Source organism: Medicago sativa, chromosome 6 (assembly GCF_051527215.1).
Source record: "Medicago sativa cultivar Bolivia chromosome 6, Bolivia_mono, whole genome shotgun sequence".
Lineage (NCBI taxonomy): Eukaryota > Viridiplantae > Streptophyta > Magnoliopsida > Fabales > Fabaceae > Medicago > Medicago sativa.
The window spans coordinates 6352019-6373763 of NC_140754.1; the positions used below are offsets into that span (position 1 = coordinate 6352019).

Sequence of the window (21745 nt, forward strand, 5' to 3'; positions counted from 1 at the left end):
CAACAAGTAAACTTCCATCTCAAAAGTTTTAACATTCTTATTAAGGATGACAATGGAGCGGGATGAGACCGGTTTTAAACATCCCCGTCCCACCTCTTTGTACCACCCATGTCCATAACCCTTGTCAGGAGTGATTATTGAACATCCACCTCAATGGAGAATGGATTTCCCCGCCCAACCTATAAATTGTAAATTTTTCAACAAAAACAAAGTGTGTCCACAATTTCCACATTTATTTCTTCGGAACATCAAAAGCTAATAAATTAATTGTATCATTTAACTAAAAATCAATCACAATATATAAAAGGGTAATATTGTACCATTAAAAGGGTGAATGAGCAATAAAGTTAATAAATATAAGGATAATATAGTAAATGTAAGTGGGTGGGGTGGGGGACGTGTATCGCCTTTCCCCGCCCCCATTTGTCACCGTTTTTTAAATTAGTTTTTTCTACACCCACATTCAGTTAAATCGGTTTTTTTTTTTGGTTTGAGTTAAATCGGTTTTTTATGTTAATTTTAAGTTGGGTTTGGTCGGATTCAAATTATTTTATCATACTTAATTGCTAAACTGCTCTATGCAGTTTCAGAGGCAAAAGAGGGACTTAGGGTGGTTGTGGCCTCCCCTAAACTTTTTTTAAAAAAAATATATACTATTGTGATTATGATATTATATATTGGCCCTTGAAGTTTCAAGCATCTACTATAAAAAAAAAATCTATTGAAATTTCATCAAGTATAAAAATTCATGGGGAGGATTAATTATATTGTACTCCATATATATATATATATATATATATATATATATATATATATATATATATATATATATTCAGTTTGTGTCATCTCTCTTTTGTGTTGCTTGTTCAGTTGTGCTTCTCGTTTCGTCGACTCTTAAGACCAACCAACAAACTCACTGGTATTACATTGTTATTTCCATATATAAGAGTATTATAAAAAGAAGCAATTAATATTATAAAATACATATGAGATCAACGATATTTTAAAAATGACAAAATTGATGAGATAGAAATAGCTGTAATTGCTAGAAAAAAATTATGACTTGTTTGACCAAAACATAATAATTGTTGACATTTTGTATCAATAGTACTATTATTGGTAAGCATTATTTTTGTAACAAGAAAAAATGAACCAATATGTTAGTGAGAAAATTCGTTTGCTTTGTTGGCATATTTCTGACAAAAATGGGTTGGAAGCACGTTTTCAACTGTGTTTTGGTAGGAGACAATGCCAATAGGTCTCATATATTTCTTGATTTTTCATTCTTAATATGGAAAGAAATATGCCAATTTGCCTGCAGAAAATCTTAGATACCATGATCATATATGGTTGTCTTCATTTAATATGTTTGAAAATTATGCTATAGATGATTAGATCTATTCTTACCAAAAAAATTCTATAGATCAATTAATATTGGAAACATTATAAGATGACTTTGCAGGCTTAGAGCTTCCAAAATAAGATGTCAAACAAATTAGTGTTTTGTTTTCCACTATAGATTAGGCCAGAGACTAATAAGCCTTAGTCTATTACTTTTTCCATCTTATGACATTCTTACGTGTCTTATTTTTTTTCTCTCTAAAAATATCCTTTATTTGGATTTTATAACCAGAACTGTATTTGGATCATAAAATCCGAAATATTCAGAAACTGTTGGAACCTGAAGCCCAATGATCCTTAAGCACATTGGAATTGTTCGGATTATAAAATCTGAAACGTGTCAAACACCCAAGAAAAGCATGACTTTGGAGTAAAAAAAGACACTTTTTAGATTATATAATCCGAAATGATATAAAACATTTCAAATTATATAATCTGAAATGTCTCAACACAAAGACATAAGTGTTGTGTTTTGGCCGAGACATGCATTTGGCACTTAAATTGCTTCTAAACTATATAAACATGCATTGATCGGATGTTCAAACATAAAATTCAATCCAAAACAGAAATTAACAACACAATTTTTAAACATTAGATTAAAAATAAAAATTATCCTAAAGTTACAAACCAGTTCAAAGATAATATTAAAATCAAAATAACAATTATCCAATGGTTACAACACCATAAAATAAAATCAACCCCTGCCACCCTTAACAACACGCCTACGACGATAAACCTGTCCTCCATGAACCTCTCCTAAGATTGCTTCCAAATGATGTCATTCTTCAGACCCTTGCTCCACACACCACTGATCATGACAACATAGACATGGTCTTTGATACGACCCAACCTTCCGGTCAGATTCTAGTACCCCTACTCTCAATCCTGCTCAGCAGCAATCTCATCAAGGGCCTCCTGTTCTGGTGGCCTCATGTCCTGAACATCCTCGTTCGGAAGAATCATGCCTGGATGTGAGATGATATAAAACCATCTGATGTATCCCTGGTCCGTCACCACACCCTACCTAGCAAGGAGCCCTAAGTCCTGAGGTGTCAGCACATGATCAAGATTGTGCACATAGCGGTAGTTGATCTCCACTAAGGTTTTCTAAGGAGGTGCATTCTGTGGATGGTCTAGACGCGCCCAAACTGGCGAAACACCCGCTCCGACATATATCTCACCCGCCAGATCCAGTTGATCCAGATGTTGTTTGTATTCGTTTGGTGAAGACATACTCCTGAATGGTAGATACATCAAGGCGCGTGGATGTTAATGGTCCTGATATCCACCCCCATACATCCCTAATACTCATACCCCTGAAGTGCGGAAACACTCAAGCCTGCAACAAAGACAACCACGAATAAATATACAAACAATCAAGACATATAGATGAATAAACAGACATAAACACCCAAGCCTGCAACAAAGACAACCACGAATAAATATACAAACAATCAAGACATATCGATGAATAAACATACATACTTATTTATTTATACCTGCAAAAAATATAAGTTTCCTGATAGATGCTTGGTCTTGTAATGGGAGGCATTGTTAAGCTCCATGTACAGGTGTGGAAGGGCATTAGCTCCTCATGCATAATCAGAGACAAGCTCTAAGTCTTTGAAGTACTTCAGGTAAGCGATATCCACATAGGTTGAGCTCTTGTCAGTGAAGAGTGTGATACCCCAAAAAAAAAAAGCCAATATACTTGGAGAGACTGGTCTCGTGTCTGCTGCATCTCATCGAACTGACCATCATGGTAGGCCGTTTGTGCCTCCCGAAGACGCTCCTTGAAAATTATCTTCAAATAGCTAAATCGTGAATGTCCACCTTCTGTATCATCCACCTCCTTCCATGTGTCGCCCCCATCATCCACCAACAGCTTCATCATCATCTGAACAGCTTCAGCCTTTGGCATACTTTCGTGGAACAAGAGCAGACCATCAATAGGAAGATGCAGCAAATTGGACACATCATTGAGTGTCATTGTCATCTCCCCAAACGGAAGATGGAAGCTTGATGTCTCCTCGTTCCATATCTCCACAAATGCAGAACACATCCCTTGGTCAATTTGGCTGTAGCAGGTATCCTGCAGCCACGAAAGGTCAGTGGCTTTCAAGCCATCCTTAAACCATCGTGCTGCCATCATAGTCCTGTCTGCATCATCATGTATCGCTTCCATCTTCTTCCCGTTGTTTACACATTTTAAATTGTCACGCCACTGCAAAAATTAAAAACAAAAAATTAAAATCGGTTTTGCAATAATCAGAATAATATATTACAAAAATTAACAATAGTTTACAATCATTACAGTTTCACAATAATAGGTGTAATGTCTTACCATTTCATCAGCAGCCATCCTGGCCATGTGAACACGATACTTCGACAACACAGTCAATTTGTGTGGCCCACTAGGATAGTCATCAAGCTCCTCTTGCTCTGGCTCCAAGACACGCTGGTGTTGTTGTTTCTCATCATCACCCACCTCATGAGCCTCAGCATCACCCTCCACCTACACCTCCATCTCCACATTGGGCTCGTACTCTAGCTCCTCCACCTGAGATGATCCCTCGCCATCAGCACGGCGTGCCCTTCCCTTGCCCCTGCCACACATGGGCCCTCTACCCTCTGCTCGCTTGTTCTCCACACGCTCTCTCCTAACAGAACCATGCATTGTTTGTCTATCACCCTTGGTGCGGTCAACAGGTTCCATACATGTAACATGCATAGGGTAACACACAATCGACAGAAATCCACAAAACGGTAAAAAAAATATGCCTACTGGTACACTTCGGATTATAAAATTCGAACTACAACAATCCAGTTTTGATTTTATAATCTGAGCACATACAGTTCTCATAAGAAGAAAAAAAAATGAACTCAAAGGCTTGTATGCAGAGGGAAAGAGACCTAACCTTTACTTTGGTGTTTGGTAAAGCTTTGAATTTGATGATAAAGCTTCGAATCCAGTTCAGTTTAATTGATGTGGTTCTCTTTAAATCTATATATTGTATATAAAGAAAATAATATGTTTTCACTCTTAACCCACTTCGGTTGGCCTAGTGGTATTGGCTTGGGATCTGAGAGTGTGCTCCTCCTTGAGGTCTCAGGTTCGATTCTCTCTGGTGCCAATTTAGGTGGTTAATTTAGCTTCTTATTATGTAATTTAGCTTCTTATGTAATTTCATAAGTATTTTCATAAAAAACACCGTTCATACTTTTTTCATAGCTTCTTATGTAATTTCATAAAATGTAATTTCATAAAAAACACCGTTCATACTTTTTTGTAATTTCATAAAAAAAACACCGTTCATACTTTTTTCATAGCTTCTTATGTAATTTCATAAAATTATTATGTAATTTAGCTTCTTATGTAATTTCATAAAAAACACCGTTCATACTTTTTTGTAATTTCATAAAAAAAAACACCGTTCATACTTTTTTCATAAAAAAAAACACCGTTCATACTTTTCAAACTAATTTAGCTTCTTATGTAATTTCATAAAAAAAAAAACACCGTTCATACTTTTTTCATAAAAAAAAAAAAACACCGTTCATACTTTTCAAACGTTAGCGCAATAAAAAACGCGAAAAGACAGGCACGTGAGTGCCCGTCTTATCGCTAATATTTTATAGCTTCTTATGTAATTTCATAAAAAACACCGTTCATACTTTTTTGTAATTTCATAAAAAAAACACCGTTCATACTTTTTTCATAAAAAAAAACACCGTTCATACTTTTCAAACTAATTTAGCTTCTTATGTAATTTCATAAAAAAAAACACCGTTCATACTTTTTTCATAAAAAAAACACCGTTCATACTTTTCAAACGTTAGCGCAATAAAAAACGCGAAAAGACAGGCACGTGTGTGCCCGTCTTATCGCTAATATTTTATAAAATAAAATAAAATAGCTCTCAAAAAATAAAGATTAGAAAAAGAAAAGAAAATAAGAAACAACAATTAACGTACTAAAATTTCTCATTATATATGCAACTTCAGGACATTCTTTTTTAAACCTAGCTCTCAATACTTATTTGTTCGCAAATTTTCTCTCCCTTTGGTTCACAACAAGTTTATTCTCATAATATAACCTCTCATTATTTTCCATAGTTCATTCATCCATGGATGAATACCTTTGCGATGCATACCCAAATTACTTTTCTTCCACCGATTATGACACACCAAAAATTTCATCATACCCTAATGGCAAGTATTTCAATATAGAATTTAAGTGCACAAATATGTTCGGTTTGAATGCTAGAAAGGATGAATTGATGCAAGAAACTACTATTGTATCATGGCTTTCTCAAATGGACGTTCCTCAAGATACTTTTAAGGTTGTAGTATCAAAATTCTTGGAATGTGCTCGTAAAATGGTTAACATGACACATAAGAAGCAAATGGTTCTTTTTATTTGAGTCGATCTTGCCGTAACAAAGACAAGGAAGCAAAAGCCCCTTCCTTTTTATTACTAGGTTTTGTTATTTTTAACAAGACAAGGTTAGTGGGTTCATTTTTTTTGGATGATTACTAGGTTTTGTTAATTGTAGTTTCTTTAATTTATATATTTTTTTTAAGGATGATTACAAGGTTTTGTTAATTATAGTTTCTTTAATTTATACTATATATAAAGAAAACATCATGTGTAATTTTCAAAAAATAGTTATATGTCCTATAGGTAAGAAATATTTTGTAACTCACACAATGTCTTGTTATTTGGTATCAGTCAATCAGACATAATTAGTCAATCAGACATAATTGAGTAAATTTATTTATTTTTTGATAAATTTGAGCAAATTTATTTGACAGTTTGTTGTTTCTGACTAGTTGAATATTTGGGAGTGAGTTATAATGGAGAAGTTTGTTATAAATTTGAGCTATTACGGGAAAATTTATTTTAATTGACATTTTTTTTTATGAAAATTCAAATTATAAACATAGAGATAATAGAGGGATGTTGAAAGGGAAAAGACACAAAATGGTAGAATATATTGGTGGTAGAATATATTGGTGAATTGCCAAATAATTAGAATGAGATAAGATAGAGTTTTTTTGTAGTAATTAAGTTTTATAGTTAGAAAATACATATGAATGAAATATGCATATGTTTTTTTTTAGAGAAATGTAATATACACACAATAACATCCAATGTTTTTTCTCTCAAAAAAAAACATCCAATGTTCGCATTTTAACTCCAATTTTATAAAACTCATGGAAAAAAAGTATAATAATGACTTCTAATTAAATAAAGGTTTTTTGTCATATAGTATCTATATCTCTCTAACATACATTTGAGGATGGTTGAAATGAGAATTACACATGGCATGCTAAGCTCAAATACATATAGAAAATGTCCAAGTGGCACTACAAGGAATATAAACATAAACAATTTTATTTATAGCATTTGCTCAATATTAATTATCATTTATGGCATCCAAAAAGTCAAAAACAAAATATGTTAATATTCTACTAACAGTTAAATATAAAGATAAACTAATTACCTTTCTTTGATTTATCAATTACATAAAAAATAAATATGAAAACGAGTTTAATCACTTTACATTGACGGTATAAAATTATTTTACACATGTATCCATTTGAATTGAAAGCAAACGTAAAAAAACAAGAGATGACTATTTTTCGTTGATAAATATTTACAAAAACAACATAGTTCTTAATATATTAAAAATACAGGAAAAATAATTATCCCTCGCCAAAAAACTTTGGACAAGTTTTGTCAATAAAAAACGTTGGACAAGTTAATAACTTATTACTAATAAATATTATAAAATCACGGGACATATCTTTTATTTATATAACAAATTATTTGACAAATCTTAAAAAAAATGTATTTGACTCGAGTGTAAAATTATTTACTGGTTGGAACAAAAGAACAAGCTATCAGACTTTATTTACCTTCCCCGCGATATTATAAATGAGTGTAGATTTTTTTTTGTTTTCATCTTACCCTTAAAAAAACAAATTTCAAACTTAAATAATTTATTACAAGACAATTCAATAGTACACTACATCTGTTTTTAGTAGGATGTACACTAATACTTTAGTAGGATGTACACTAATACATATGTTATTTTTTGGTTGTGTCCGAAGTTTGAACCCCAGACCTTGCATATATTATGCATTGTCCTTACCAACTGAGCTAAGCTCACGGGGATATGCATATGTTATTTAATAATATAATCTTGAGTCGATATATGAGTTATTAAAAAAATATTAAAAATTATGCTACTCTTATAATTGTGGAGAGAAAGAGTGTTGATTAGTGTATTTAGGCATATATGACGCTATTTCATGAATTCAAATCTCCTATCTCCTATATATACATTCGAGCATAGTTTAAATAAATAATCAACATGACATTCTTCTTTCATCTATTTAAATCAATGACACATGTCATTATGTTGTACAAACCATACAAATAATTATTTTATTACAAATATAAATGAAATAACATGGGAATCGTAAAAAAATACGGCACAACTATTAATCACTGAATCCTAAAAAAAATAACATGGAAAAAATATTTGTTATTGGTAAATATTATTATTTTTATGAAACAAAGGTGATGCTAGATGTTCCCTAAAAAAAAGTGATGCTAGAAGCATTACCCAAATTCATTAAGGAAAAAAATAGAAATACGAAGAAAGAAAAGGGAAACTAGATCAACACATTTTCAAAAAGACATAATCCAAAGTTATGCAAGCCTAACTTATTTCTTATGTAATCTAGGTTAATGCTATTAGGAAGAGAAGTGAACAAACAAAAAAATAAAGGACTAAACAAATGTTAGCTAACCTCTATGTGCATGAGTTACTTTCTATATGAATTAATTGATAAATATTAAGAAAACACTAGACAAATATTAAAAAACACAAGAAAATATTTATAACTCATTGTCGCGTCATTTTTCGGAGGTCAAGGCTATTTGATTAGCTTATTGACTCACTAATTATTTCACGACTGAACATTTAATTTTTTTGAGAAAAGGGGAAAAAAGTTCAAACACCCCACATTTTGAAAAGATTTAGGGTTCGGGGGTTAGTTACATAAAGGGAAGGTGTTAGCACCCTTTATGTCCGTAGTACTCTACGGGAACCTTTTAGTTTTATTTAAATAATGTGCTATAACTTGCTTATTATTTTTTTTGGAAAAAAAGAGTTTGAAATGATTAATAAAGGAGGACCTACTTATCTACATTTTATTGATTTGGAAGGACAAAGTCCTCTGCCTACGTACCCGTGAGGGATCAAAATCACGTAGTTCGTGGTAAAAATTGACGTTTGATTGGTTGAGTGTTTTTTAATGTTTCGAAAAAAAAGGTTTTAAAATAAAAAGCCAAGTGGCAAAAGAATATTTGTTTGTGTTTTTTAATATTAAAGAAAATGGACTCAAAATAAATTAGATTGATTGATATTTGATTAAGAAAAGAAAATAAAAGGACGTCACTTGATTTAGGATCAAGGTTTATTTAAGAAAATATTTTTGTGATTTTTGAATATTTGTTTTTTTTGTTTTTTTTTTGAATAATTGGAATGAAATTAAACTAACGGAGCAGAAAAAAAAAAAAAAGCTGTAATATCCCGCTTTTCAGAAATAATAATTTATCAGTCAAATGTATCAGAGGTTAAGTAATGAGGAAATGTTAAGTATGACAGAAGATATTATTATGTAATATCACTCAAATATGGACTTGTGTATCAGTTTCAGGTAAACACGACTGAGACCAAGGGCAATTTGGGTATTCGCACGCAAGGGGTATATAAGCAAGTTTGAACCCAAAATATTCATTTTCCCTTTCACTTTCTCTCTCTAGGTTTTGGGAAATAATTCTCTCCCCCTTCTCTCTAAGATTTGCGCCCTCCCTCTCTCTCTCTCAAGACATCCAATCTTCCTCCAATACATGATCAAGTGTGGTTTTGGTAACTTAGCAAGCAAGAAACAAGAGGAAGCATGGATTTAAGCATGGTTTGGTGGGAAAAGCTAAAGATCAAGAATGAAGGGAAAGCTAAGGTTGATGCTTGAAGCTTGAAGGAAAGCAAGAAAACATGTTAGGTGAGTTCCATAGATAGATTACCATCCTTTGGGTTGTGTAAATTCATGTTACAAGTATAGATTTATGTTTTTGAGAGGTTTTAACCCTAATGTCTCTTTGAGCAATTCTTGTCAATTACATGTTAGTTTGCCATGAAATATGTTTATAAATGTATATATATGCTGCTGGATGATTATGGTGCATTGCAGGATCAAACTGAACAAGTTTTGGGTCAAAACTGGAAATTTTGTACCTCAGACCCGAAGAGCTACGCTATTAGCGAAATCTACGCTAATAGCGAAATTCACAGGATGAGCCACGCCCCAGCTGAGCTATTAGCGCAGCTCTCTGGACTTGGCCAACTTGCTTTGGCCTGTTGGCCCAGTTCAGGGTCCGTGGTGCATTCTGAAGCTTTTCTTTCATCGTTTTACAACTTTATAACCCTAAAACAACATCTAGGCAATGCACATAACATCAAACGATTCTTGAAATGAAAATCATGGCAATCTTAACATGAATGGCAAGAGTGAATCAAGAGAGTTTAAGCCGATATTACTCGGGTAGCTATGAATTAAGAAGGGCATGAATGTAGAGCCTCAACATAGTTGTTGAGAATTAGCAAGATAGCATGAATCACTAAGTATGTCAAGTATAGGATTATGAATACATAAGTAAGTAAGACGCGAATGATAATCTCTTCGCACATGAGCTAGAATGACTTAGCTAGTATGTAAGTCGTGGATTGATAAGCTATTCTCTCCACCATGTTAAGTATGAACAAGTATAAGTTACCATTAATCGGATCGATTAAGGTTCCGAGGTAAACATGTATGTATGATTATGTTTAACTTAAATGCACGACAAGACCATGATTAATAAGTGTAGGTGGCATGTCTCTTGCTATCCACATCAGGGGGATACAAGGGGTTCTCGTAATGAGAACGATTCAAGCCGTAAGGGACCCGCATGTCACCGAGTAAACAAGACGTAGGTGTTCGTGTCTCTTGTTATCCACGCCAGGGGGATACGGGAGGTTCTCGACCTAAGGGGAACGGTTCAAGCCGCAAGGGACCCGCACGACACCGAGGGAGTCCGATGTACGTACATCGGTCATGTATGGGATTGATCTCGGGGTTACTCCACCCGGGACTATCCGTAAAATGAATCCAGATAACTGTTTGTTCAACGCTAACCTATGAATGAACTTAAGTACGTTTATGTATGTTATGATTATGATTCTATGTACGACTATGATTATGATCACGTAAGAATCCATGCACGTTTATGTTAAGAACAAGAGCACTAGATGCTACATGATAAGTATAAGGCATGGAATAGAACAAGTAAAGAACATGATACCGATGACGATCTTAGGTTTCCCCTAATCGTCCGGTTTAGAATCGTGCCATGATTATGATATGTTTAGGCCTTGATACGTAAAACGTATTTTTGGCAATGCGGTTTTAGGTTCCCCTCGACCGCCATGACACGTATAGGAAGTGAAACCTATAACAAGTTAATATAAGAATATGACGGCTCTAGTATGCACTACCGTCTAAGCATGCAAGTCCCCACACACGTATAATCAACCGCCAGGTTGTAATGTAGACACGTGGTGACCGTAGGTTTCTCCTCGAGGTTGCCTATAGCCTAGGATTTAGGGGAACTCACTGAGACATTATGTCTCATCCCAATCCTTATTTGTTTCAGATAAGCAGGATTTTATGCAAGCTTGAAGTCGGATGGATATTTCAGCAAGTGTGCGTTCATGTCGCTGCAGGATGCTTTGGATTTAAGGGTGAAATCATATATGTATGGTTGAGATGTTTATGTGATTTATGTATGAACGTAATTTTTTGTATAAATATTCACTCGTATGTAATTTATGTTGTAAATTTTAATGTATCCAGTACTAATATTAACGCGCGTGCTAGACTTTCTAGATACGTCTGGTATGGGTGTTACAAAAGCGTAGGTACTTTGTAGTGACGTTGGATCACCACAAAGACCATTTAACCTAAACTAGGAAGAAAAAATAAAGGCATACACACACGCACGCACACATGCACCTAAAACTATTACATGAAAACCTATTATACATGCTATGGTCTGCAATAAAATAAATATGCATGATTTACATTAAGCCTAAATTTACATTCTAGATTATATGCAATAAAAATAAATGACATAAAAAAAAAAAAGATCCACAAATAAATGAATGATAAACATGCAACCTAATCTAATAAACATAAAAATAATAAAGTGTCGAAGAAATAAAAATACAAGAAAAATTAAAATGCATGAGAATGGAATAAAAGTAAAACGGGGGCGTGGGTTTCTGTTGTCTTTCTTCTGCCTTCTTCAAACCAATGATAACCTCACAACTTAATCTCCTGTAAAAATCTGGCGAGTAAAATTCCCTTGAACGACTCGCGGTAGACTGTTAAATGAGGAACCGTACTGCAAAAGACAACAAACTAAACAAATAATAGCATGAAAACTACACAACAGGGCAGCAGCATACCACGAGCACAACAATGAATTCTTATCAATGAAATTTAAAACTAAACACCCACGCTGCAGTGTGATGCACTCACGGTACCACCCTGTTATTGATGAACACTTTAAATTAAAAGGAATAACCAAACCGCAACAAGCAGTTTACGTAGCAATTCGTAGAATTGGCCACGCAGCAACAGGAGTATATATATGGAACACGACACTTAATACTAACAAAAGCAGTCCATAATTGAAATCAAAGTAGCACAGCAACAAGAGATAAATTATGAAGCTACAACTTGAAAGTAAAAGGGAATGGCAATTGAAATAAGGAACATAGATTTAAAGACACGACAACATGAATATGGGGTATATATACAAATATGGCTGCTGCAAATTGTATAAAGAATCAACGGGAATGAATTCAATTAAAGCAACACCGGTAACATGAATCGCAAAGAATAGTAAAGAAAAACTGAAGCTTGAGTTAAATTGAATGAAAACTAATACTATAAACTACGGCAACTAGGATTCAAAACAAATAACAAAATAAAATTGAAACTTAAAATTAGGGTTATGAAAATTGCGGTAGCCAAGGGTTTTTGCTTAGCAGGTTTTTTGGAATATTTGTGCGTGAAAATTTGTGTTGTTGGGTAAAATTGTGTGTGTTTGTGCATCTGTACAGGTTGCTTCTTATAGGATTAGGATTTGGTGAAAAAGAAACCGTATGCCTTGGCTTGGGGAGAAGGAAAATGTATTTAGACTGGTTTATGAGGCTTGGTCATTTGAACTTATCATCTAATAATAAAAATAAATAATAAAAAGGATAACTATGCATATTTTGGATTTAGACTTATCGGTGGACAAGAAAAAAAAGAATAAAAGGGAGATAAAGGCTAAAAAATAAAAAGAACATGATAAGGTTAATAAGAAAATAAAGATTAAAAAAAAAAAAAAAAAAAATTAAAGTTAATTAAAATTTTAAATAAAAGATGGAAATAAAGATAAAAATAAAAATAAAAGAGAAGAGGGCCCGACTCGGAACCAAACATGAGGTATTTTAAAATACCTCTCTGCCGAATTTTTGCTGGAAATCGGAGACTGGTCCGGGTTAAACGACATACGAAGGCAGGGTCCAACGACACGTGTCAGTGGTATCTTAGGTCAAAAAATGGGGTATGACAGATGCCCCTATTTAAGTTTCTTCGTCCGGAGATTTGAAGATGGAATCTTTGATTTGACGGGTCGAAGAGACTTAAATACAGAGTACACCATTTTTGACCTAAGATGCTATGAATGTATGTGATGGAATTATGAATGCAGGACGACAAATATGACTTGACTGAGACGGGAAACAACAACGGGATACCCAAATTCGTTGAAGAATGGGATCCGACTCCGCTAGGGGAAATGTAGTTTCACTGGGGAAAGATTGTCTACTACCGTATTGGTTGGGTATGATAGCTTAATGAAGACGAGACTCTTAGCGACATCTCTAGAACAGCTAACGCTGTGGAGGACACTGCTAGAATTGAAATTGACATTGAAATTGATTAGTGACATCACTGGAACAGCTCACGCTGGGGATGACACCATTGAAATTGAAATTGATTGAAATTGAAATTGAAATTGATTGAAATTGAAATTGAAATGGAAATTGATTAGTGACATCACTAGAACAGCTAACACTGGGGATGACACCATTGAAATTGAAATTGAAATTGATTGAAATTGAAACTGAAATGGAAATTGATTAGTGACATCACTAGAACAGCCAACGCTGGGGATGACACTATTGAAATTTGAAATTTGAAATTGAAATTGATTGAAATTGAAATTGAAATTGAAATTGAAATTGGTTAGCGACATCACCAGAACAGCTAACGCTGGGGATGACACTTTTGAACTTGAAATTTGAAATTGAAATTGAAATTGAAATTGATTAGTGACATCACTGGAACAGCTAACGCTGGGGATGACACTATTGAAATTGAAATTGAAATTGATTAGTGACATCACTGGAACAGCTAACGCTGGGATGACACTTTTGAAATTGAAATTGAAATCGAAATTGAAATTGAAATTGAAATTTGAAATTGAAATTGAAATTGATTAGTGACATCACTAGAACAGCTAATGTTGGGGATGACACTTTTGAAATTGAAATTGAAATCGAAATTGAAATTGAAATTGAAATTGAAATTGAAATTGAAATTGAAATTGATTAGTGACATCACTGGAACAGCTAATGCTGGGGATGACACTATTGAAATTGAAATTGAAATTGAAATTGAAATTGAAATTGAAATTGATTAGTGACATCACTGGAACAGCTAACGCTGGGGATGACACTATTGAAATTGAAATTGAAATTGAAATTGAAATTGAAATTGAAATTGAAATTGAAATTGATTAGTGACATCACTGGAACAGCTAACGTTGGGGATGACACTATTGAAATTGAAATTGAAATTGATTAGTGACATCACTGGAACAGCTAACGCTGGGGATGACACTTTTGAAATAAAAGATAATTTGCCAACTGTTTATTTACAGAACTTGCCGCTTGGCACAACGATAAGTGAGGACCGGACTGAAAGGGGAGAATAACTTCTGAGTGATAAATGCGACCATGTATGAACGATGAGGTGGATATGTTGTGTATATATGAATGTATGAATATGGGAAAGTATTAATGTATGAATGTATGAATACATGCAAGTATTAATGTATGTTGTATGATTGTATGAATGTATGAATGTAACTTGTACGTCCGTATAAACTGTATATGACGACGGGTAACTCGATGAAACGAGACAAGACAGGTAGGATGGGAGGCGGACTGACAACACAGTACAAACACTCGGCAAACTTCCTTCGAGATGATATTATTGTGAACAAATTGAGCCATTGATGGGGTGAAGCCTGGCACAAGGTAGCAATTGATGCCCCTGGGGATAAAGCTCATTGTTGACCAAAAATCTGGAAGAAGTCGCCATTTGTAAACCAACACGGAGTGTTCTCCCACGAATATGCTTCAACAGTCGTGTTTTTTTTTGTTCTTTTTGTTTTGAAAGTCCCTAACTTTTGCCTGGACCGCCCTTTCGGGTTTTCAGTCCACCGGGAGTATATTCCTTTTTTGTGCCCCTAATTTTTGCCTGGACCGCCCTTTCGGGTTTTCAGTCCACCGGGACGCTCTCTATTGCTTAAGCCGCCTTTTCAGGTTTTTCGACTTAGCGAGCATTTATTTTTGTATATTTTTTGTATATATATTTTTTTACTGTGAAAGCATCTTGCTCGAAGCAGAGGTCCTCTTCATTGTGCTTAGCCATGTTTCTCTTTCGGAATGTAACCGTTTTCGAGGGTGATGTTGATGTACGCTTCAACTACTCATGAGTTCAAAGAGAGTGTGTTTGTTGTTCACACTCTTCAAAAGATGTAAAAAAAGTTTTGTATTTTTTTGAAAATTTTTGCTTCAAGTATTGCCATCAAAAATAGAAGAAATTTTGCAAATAGAATAAATGAGAGTTCCAAATAAATGGGCACAGGCTCAAGTTTGATGAATAGAGTGATGACCTACCAATGGCATGGCTCCACAGATCTTTAAAAAACTTGGAAAATGGTAAATATATTGGAAGGTACATTGAACACAATAACCGTTATTCTCCCTAACAACTTTGAATGCCCCTGTTCCGAGTCTTTGATTTGTAGATGCTTCAAATCGGAGGTTCTTTTGACGACTGGATGCCCCAAGTGGACTGTGCTGACTGATGCAGTTACTTGTCATGATCCTTAACTTTTGCATAGATCGCCCTTTTCGGGTTTTCAATCTATCAGGATAACCATCATTTTTTTTTGTCTCTAATTTTTGCCTGGACCGCCCTTTCTGGTTTTCAGTCCACCGAGACGCTCATTTTTGCCTAAGTCACTTTTTCAGGTTTGCGACTTATCGAGCTTTTATTTTGACAAAGTATTTCTTGACTGCACCGGCATTCATAGGACATGTGAGTTTGTCACCATCCATGATTGTAAGAGTCATTGCTCACAAGTCTTCATAATTAGGCGTCCACTTGCCCCTGGAGTTTGGTTGGAAAGTAGTACAAAGTTGGGCACAAAGTCTCTTTCTTGAATTCAAGGGGACGAGCCTTCTTGTTAGAAGCTTGTTTCAAACCTCTTTTGATATATTTGTACAAAGGTCGTCGTGTATTTAAATTCGATTAAGCTTGGACTTTAGCAGAACTCCTATTGACGGGACTTCGACCTTTACGGAAAGCACGACCTCCATGTTGCATATTGGGGAAGGAGGGGGGGTTGCCCCCTGTTGAAATGTGTACTGAAGTACGATATTTAAGCAAAGCGAATGGTAGCACCCCGAGCCAGTCTTTGTAATTGAATGTCATCTTCTGGATAATCTCCTTGATATTTTGTTGGCAGCTTCGATGGCTAAGATGCCCCAGTATGTGAGAGATCTCGTCGGGAATCTCTTCATTCCCTTCTTCAGCTTCGGACACAGGGAACTCAAAGTTGGAAGAGAGTACATGGTTAATGTGTTCAACGGGTTTATTAATGCATGATTTGATTATTGATTTTGACAAGTGTAAGTTATGATTATGCAGATATTTGAGAATGAAATTTATTTTTTGGTTTTTTTGTATTACCATTTTTCCAAAAAAAGCACAAAATAAAAACAAAGTCGGGATCAAAGCGACTTTTTTAATGATGAAAAATACATGAAGCGAAAAGCCCTACACAAGTTCACTTTCGTCTCGGGCAGGACGAAAGGATTTTTTTTGGAAAGACAAACAACAAACACATTAAATGAGCAGATGAGTAGTAGAAAGAACATTGACAGCGACCCAATTGTGGCTACACGCTCGGATTCAAATTCTTGAAAGGCAAGACGTTGTCATCGATCAGTTTCTGGACTTCAATCTTCAAAGAGAAACAGTGCTCAACATCATGACCTTGTGCCCCTTGATGGAAGACACAAAAGAGATCAGGTCTCCACCAAGCCGGCAATTTCTTCGGTACTGGAAGAGGTGCCTTAGTTTGTACGAAGCTCTTTTTAAGCAAATACGAAAGCAACTCCGCGTACTTCATAGGAATCAGATCAAAGTGCAGTGCTCTTGGAGCCTGTTGTTGAGGTTGTGGCTGGACAAGTAGCTGACCTTCGGGGGACAAGGTGTTATCTTGGATTAACCTCTGAACTACAGTCTTGAAAGCAAAACATCGCTCGATATCGTGACCTGGTGCCCCTTGGTGAAATGCACAAGAAAGGTCGGCTCTATACCCCATTGGCAATCTTTTCGGCACCGGAGGAGGTGGTCTAGTTTGGATTAGGTCCTCCTTAAGCAGTGTAGGAAACAGCTCCGCGTATTTCACAGGGATTGGATCAAACTTCGGTGCCCCCTTAGCCTGGTTTTGAGGAGTAAACTGTTGCAGAGCCTGTTGTCGAGGTTGTTGGGGACATAGTGGCTGAACCTGTGTAACCATTAGTGAAGATACTAAGTTAGTTAACTTCTCTACCTCGGCCCGAAGCGTTGTTACCTCTTCACGAAGCTCGTGGACCTCTTGTTCAAGCTGATCCATTTTTTGTGTTTGCACGAATGCTTGCATTTGCGAGTTGAATTTGAATGAAGACATCGGACCAATTTTGAAATGGGTTGACCTTTGTATGGAAAAGAAAAATTTGTGAGACTCGGAATTGAGACTATGAAATGCAAAATGATGCATGAAGCTTATGCAAAAATAGACACATTTTTCGAAGGATTTGTCAAAGTAATTGTAAACATCATAAGGAATATTGTTTCATTTGATAATTTGAAATGTTAAAAACGGTTCCTTTAAGAACAAAAGCAAAGCCAAAGACAAAGTCCCCAACGAAGCTAAGGTCTAGTTTAAGACTTTTGAAACTGTATTCCTTGGTGTCCCTCTTTATAAGGTCTACTCCTCCGATGTTTACAAGAACTTATCTAAGTCTTTCGATGTTTTGATGGGAAAAAGTTTTTATGAATGAATGCATGTATGCATGGTTATGCTAACACAAACGGTGAATATATGGTGAGGTTAAGTCCACATGTTGGAGTCAAGGGTAACAACGCCATTGGTAAGGACTATGGTTTTCAAATGTACCTGTATCACGGGTTCTACCAAGTTCCCAGAGTTATCAACCACTTCCGAACACTATCAGGTTACGGAAATACTTCCGTTCCAATAATATTCGTAAGAAAGTCTCGTCTGAGTGTGGTATCGCGTGTCAACTAAACCAAGATTACTCATGATTAGCCACCGCACCACGTCCTAAAAGGCCAAGAGGGGTTAAAGGTAACTAAAGGTCCTCAACTTCCGACAGTCACTTGAAAATAACATGCCAAACACGAATACTCATGCCAACATAGTATACTTCCAAGATCCCTCAGTTGAGTGGGGTTATCACATGTGTCACAAACCAAAATTCACTCTTGGCAAGGCACTATGATTATACCACCGTCCTATCTTAAATTTCTCTCAAGTCCGGGTGTAGGACTTATCACACCACTCACGTTAGAAAGGAGAAAGAAGAAGGATGAACAGATATACACGTATTTCCATCTTTTATTTTCGTTTTTTAAGCAAGTTATAGCACAATAGTTAAATAAGACCAAGTTAGGCTCAACCCTCTTAGGGGGTAGTCCCCAGTGAAGTCGCCATTTCTGTCGCGTCATTTTTCGGAGGTCAAGGCTATTTGATTAGCTTATTGACTCACTAATTATTTCACGACTGAACATTTAATTTTTTTGAGAAAAGGGGAAAAAAGTTCAAACACCCCACATTTTGAAAAGATTTAGGGTTCGGGGGTTAGTTACATAAAGGGAAGGTGTTAGCACCCTTTATGTCCGTAGTACTCTACGGGAACCTTTTAGTTTTATTTAAATAATGTGCTATAACTTGCTTATTATTTTTTTTGGAAAAAAAGAGTTTGAAATGATTAATAAAGGAGGACCTACTTATCTACATTTTATTGATTTGGAAGGACAAAGTCCTCTGCCTACGTACCCGTGAGGGATCAAAATCACGTAGTTCGTGGTAAAAATTGACGTTTGATTGGTTGAGTGTTTTTTAATGTTTCGAAAAAAAAGGTTTTAAAATAAAAAGCCAAGTGGCAAAAGAATATTTGTTTGTGTTTTTTAATATTAAAGAAAATGGACTCAAAATAAATTAGATTGATTGATATTTGATTAAGAAAAGAAAATAAAAGGACGTCACTTGATTTAGGATCAAGGTTTATTTAAGAAAATATTTTTGTGATTTTTGAATATTTGTTTTTTTTGTTTTTTTTTTGAATAATTGGAATGAAATTAAACTAACGGAGCAGAAAAAAAAAAAAAAAAAAGCGTAGGTACTTTGTAGTGACGTTGGATCACCACAAAGACCATTTAACCTAAACTAGGAAGAAAAAATAAAGGCATACACACACGCACGCACACATGCACCTAAAACTATTACATGAAAACCTATTATACATGCTATGGTCTGCAATAAAATAAATATGCATGATTTACATTAAGCCTAAATTTACATTCTAGATTATATGCAATAAAAATAAATGACATAAAAAAAAAAAAGATCCACAAATAAATGAATGATAAACATGCAACCTAATCTAATAAACATAAAAATAATAAAGTGTCGAAGAAATAAAAATACAAGAAAAATTAAAATGCATGAGAATGGAATAAAAGTAAAACGGGGGCGTGGGTTTCTGTTGTCTTTCTTCTGCCTTCTTCAAACCAATGATAACCTCACAACTTAATCTCCTGTAAAAATCTGGCGAGTAAAATTCCCTTGAACGACTCGCGGTAGACTGTTAAATGAGGAACCGTACTGCAAAAGACAACAAACTAAACAAATAATAGCATGAAAACTACACAACAGGGCAGCAGCATACCACGAGCACAACAATGAATTCTTATCAATGAAATTTAAAACTAAACACCCACGCTGCAGTGTGATGCACTCACGGTACCACCCTGTTATTGATGAACACTTTAAATTAAAAGGAATAACCAAACCGCAACAAGCAGTTTACGTAGCAATTCGTAGAATTGGCCACGCAGCAACAGGAGTATATATATGGAACACGACACTTAATACTAACAAAAGCAGTCCATAATTGAAATCAAAGTAGCACAGCAACAAGAGATAAATTATGAAGCTACAACTTGAAAGTAAAAGGGAATGGCAATTGAAATAAGGAACATAGATTTAAAGACACGACAACATGAATATGGGGTATATATACAAATATGGCTGCTGCAAATTGTATAAAGAATCAACGGGAATGAATTCAATTAAAGCAACACCGGTAACATGAATCGCAAAGAATAGTAAAGAAAAACTGAAGCTTGAGTTAAATTGAATGAAAACTAATACTATAAACTACGGCAACTAGGATTCAAAACAAATAACAAAATAAAATTGAAACTTAAAATTAGGGTTATGAAAATTGCGGTAGCCAAGGGTTTTTGCTTAGCAGGTTTTTTGGAATATTTGTGCGTGAAAATTTGTGTTGTTGGGTAAAATTGTGTGTGTTTGTGCATCTGTACAGGTTGCTTCTTATAGGATTAGGATTTGGTGAAAAAGAAACCGTATGCCTTGGCTTGGGGAGAAGGAAAATGTATTTAGACTGGTTTATGAGGCTTGGTCATTTGAACTTATCATCTAATAATAAAAATAAATAATAAAAAGGATAACTATGCATATTTTGGATTTAGACTTATCGGTGGACAAGAAAAAAAAGAATAAAAGGGAGATAAAGGCTAAAAAATAAAAAGAACATGATAAGGTTAATAAGAAAATAAAGATTAAAAAAAAAAAAAAAATTAAAGTTAATTAAAATTTTAAATAAAAGATGGAAATAAAGATAAAAATAAAAATAAAAGAGAAGAGGGCCCGACTCGGAACCAAACATGAGGTATTTTAAAATACCTCTCTGCCGAATTTTTGCTGGAAATCGGAGACTGGTCCGGGTTAAACGACATACGAAGGCAGGGTCCAACGACACGTGTCAGTGGTATCTTAGGTCAAAAAATGGGGTATGACACTCATACATAAAAAAGTACGGGACAAGTATTTATCAAAATTTTTAATGAAGTTTTTATAAAAAAAAAACATATGACAAATATTTATTATTGATACATAAAAAATTATGAGTCAAATATTTTTCATTTTTTTTGAAGGAAAATATTTTTCATTTTTATAATCAAAGTAGAAATTAAATTAAAAAGAGAAGGAAGTACAAGACTAAGGAGCAAGGACATGACCCAATAAACCACAAAAACAAAACCCGACAATTCAGTACAAAAATGGTAATAAAAGAGAATATCCTAAACAACCACTACCACAAACAATCCACGAACGCACGTAGGGGTGTGGAACCAAATTGCAAATAAACGCAGTGGGAATTTTTTAAGCATTTAAATAGGCGTATGGATCGTCTGTCAACATAGAAAGGACTCAAGTTCCAACAACTCCCTAGCTTCTAAGTATTAGTAAGCCATAAACCCTCTTTCGAGCCAAAACAACCAATTACGAACCGAATCCACAGATTCACAGTGGTCTTGAAACTTTAGCCGAAGTCCAGATCGAGGGATGAACAAACAATAGAAATCTATCACAGTTCACCAACGACGCAAGAAGCAACCATAGAGGATAAAATCTTTTAAGTATGATGAACGACTACTACCGTCAATACGGAGCATCTACGCACCTAGCCCTTTGAAGCAACATCAATATAAAACAAGTCAT

At 34.8% G+C, this 21745-nt stretch overlaps 1 protein-coding gene across 3 annotated transcripts; it reads right to left on the reverse strand.

The window, feature by feature from the left end:
* Positions 1 to 1970: 1970 nt before the first annotated feature.
* On the reverse strand, positions 1971 to 21035 carry LOC146912382 (uncharacterized). Of its 3 annotated transcripts, XM_085720465.1 has the most exons (4): positions 11426 to 21035; positions 3746 to 8998; positions 2901 to 3625; positions 1971 to 2740 (listed from the first exon to the last, which is right to left on the reverse strand). In XM_085720465.1, exon 1 carries the CDS (start codon positions 17690 to 17692, stop codon positions 16826 to 16828), a length of 867 nt encoding a protein of 288 aa, XP_085576591.1. In that variant the 5' UTR covers positions 17693 to 21035; the 3' UTR covers positions 1971 to 2740; positions 2901 to 3625; positions 3746 to 8998; positions 11426 to 16825. The 3 variants fall into 3 exon arrangements, with proteins under 3 accessions (XP_085576591.1, XP_085576590.1, XP_085576592.1); XM_085720464.1 differs by having other exon boundaries at positions 3746 to 17692; XM_085720466.1 differs by lacking the exon at positions 11426 to 21035 and having other exon boundaries at positions 3746 to 3917.
* Between the last annotated feature and the right edge of the window lie 710 nt (positions 21036 to 21745).

Bases quoted from the DNA above. Each gene is read 5' to 3' on its own strand.
- LOC146912382 (XM_085720465.1), bottom strand. From the start codon at position 17,692: ATGCATCATTTTGCATTTCATAGTCTCAATTCCGAGTCTCACAAATTT.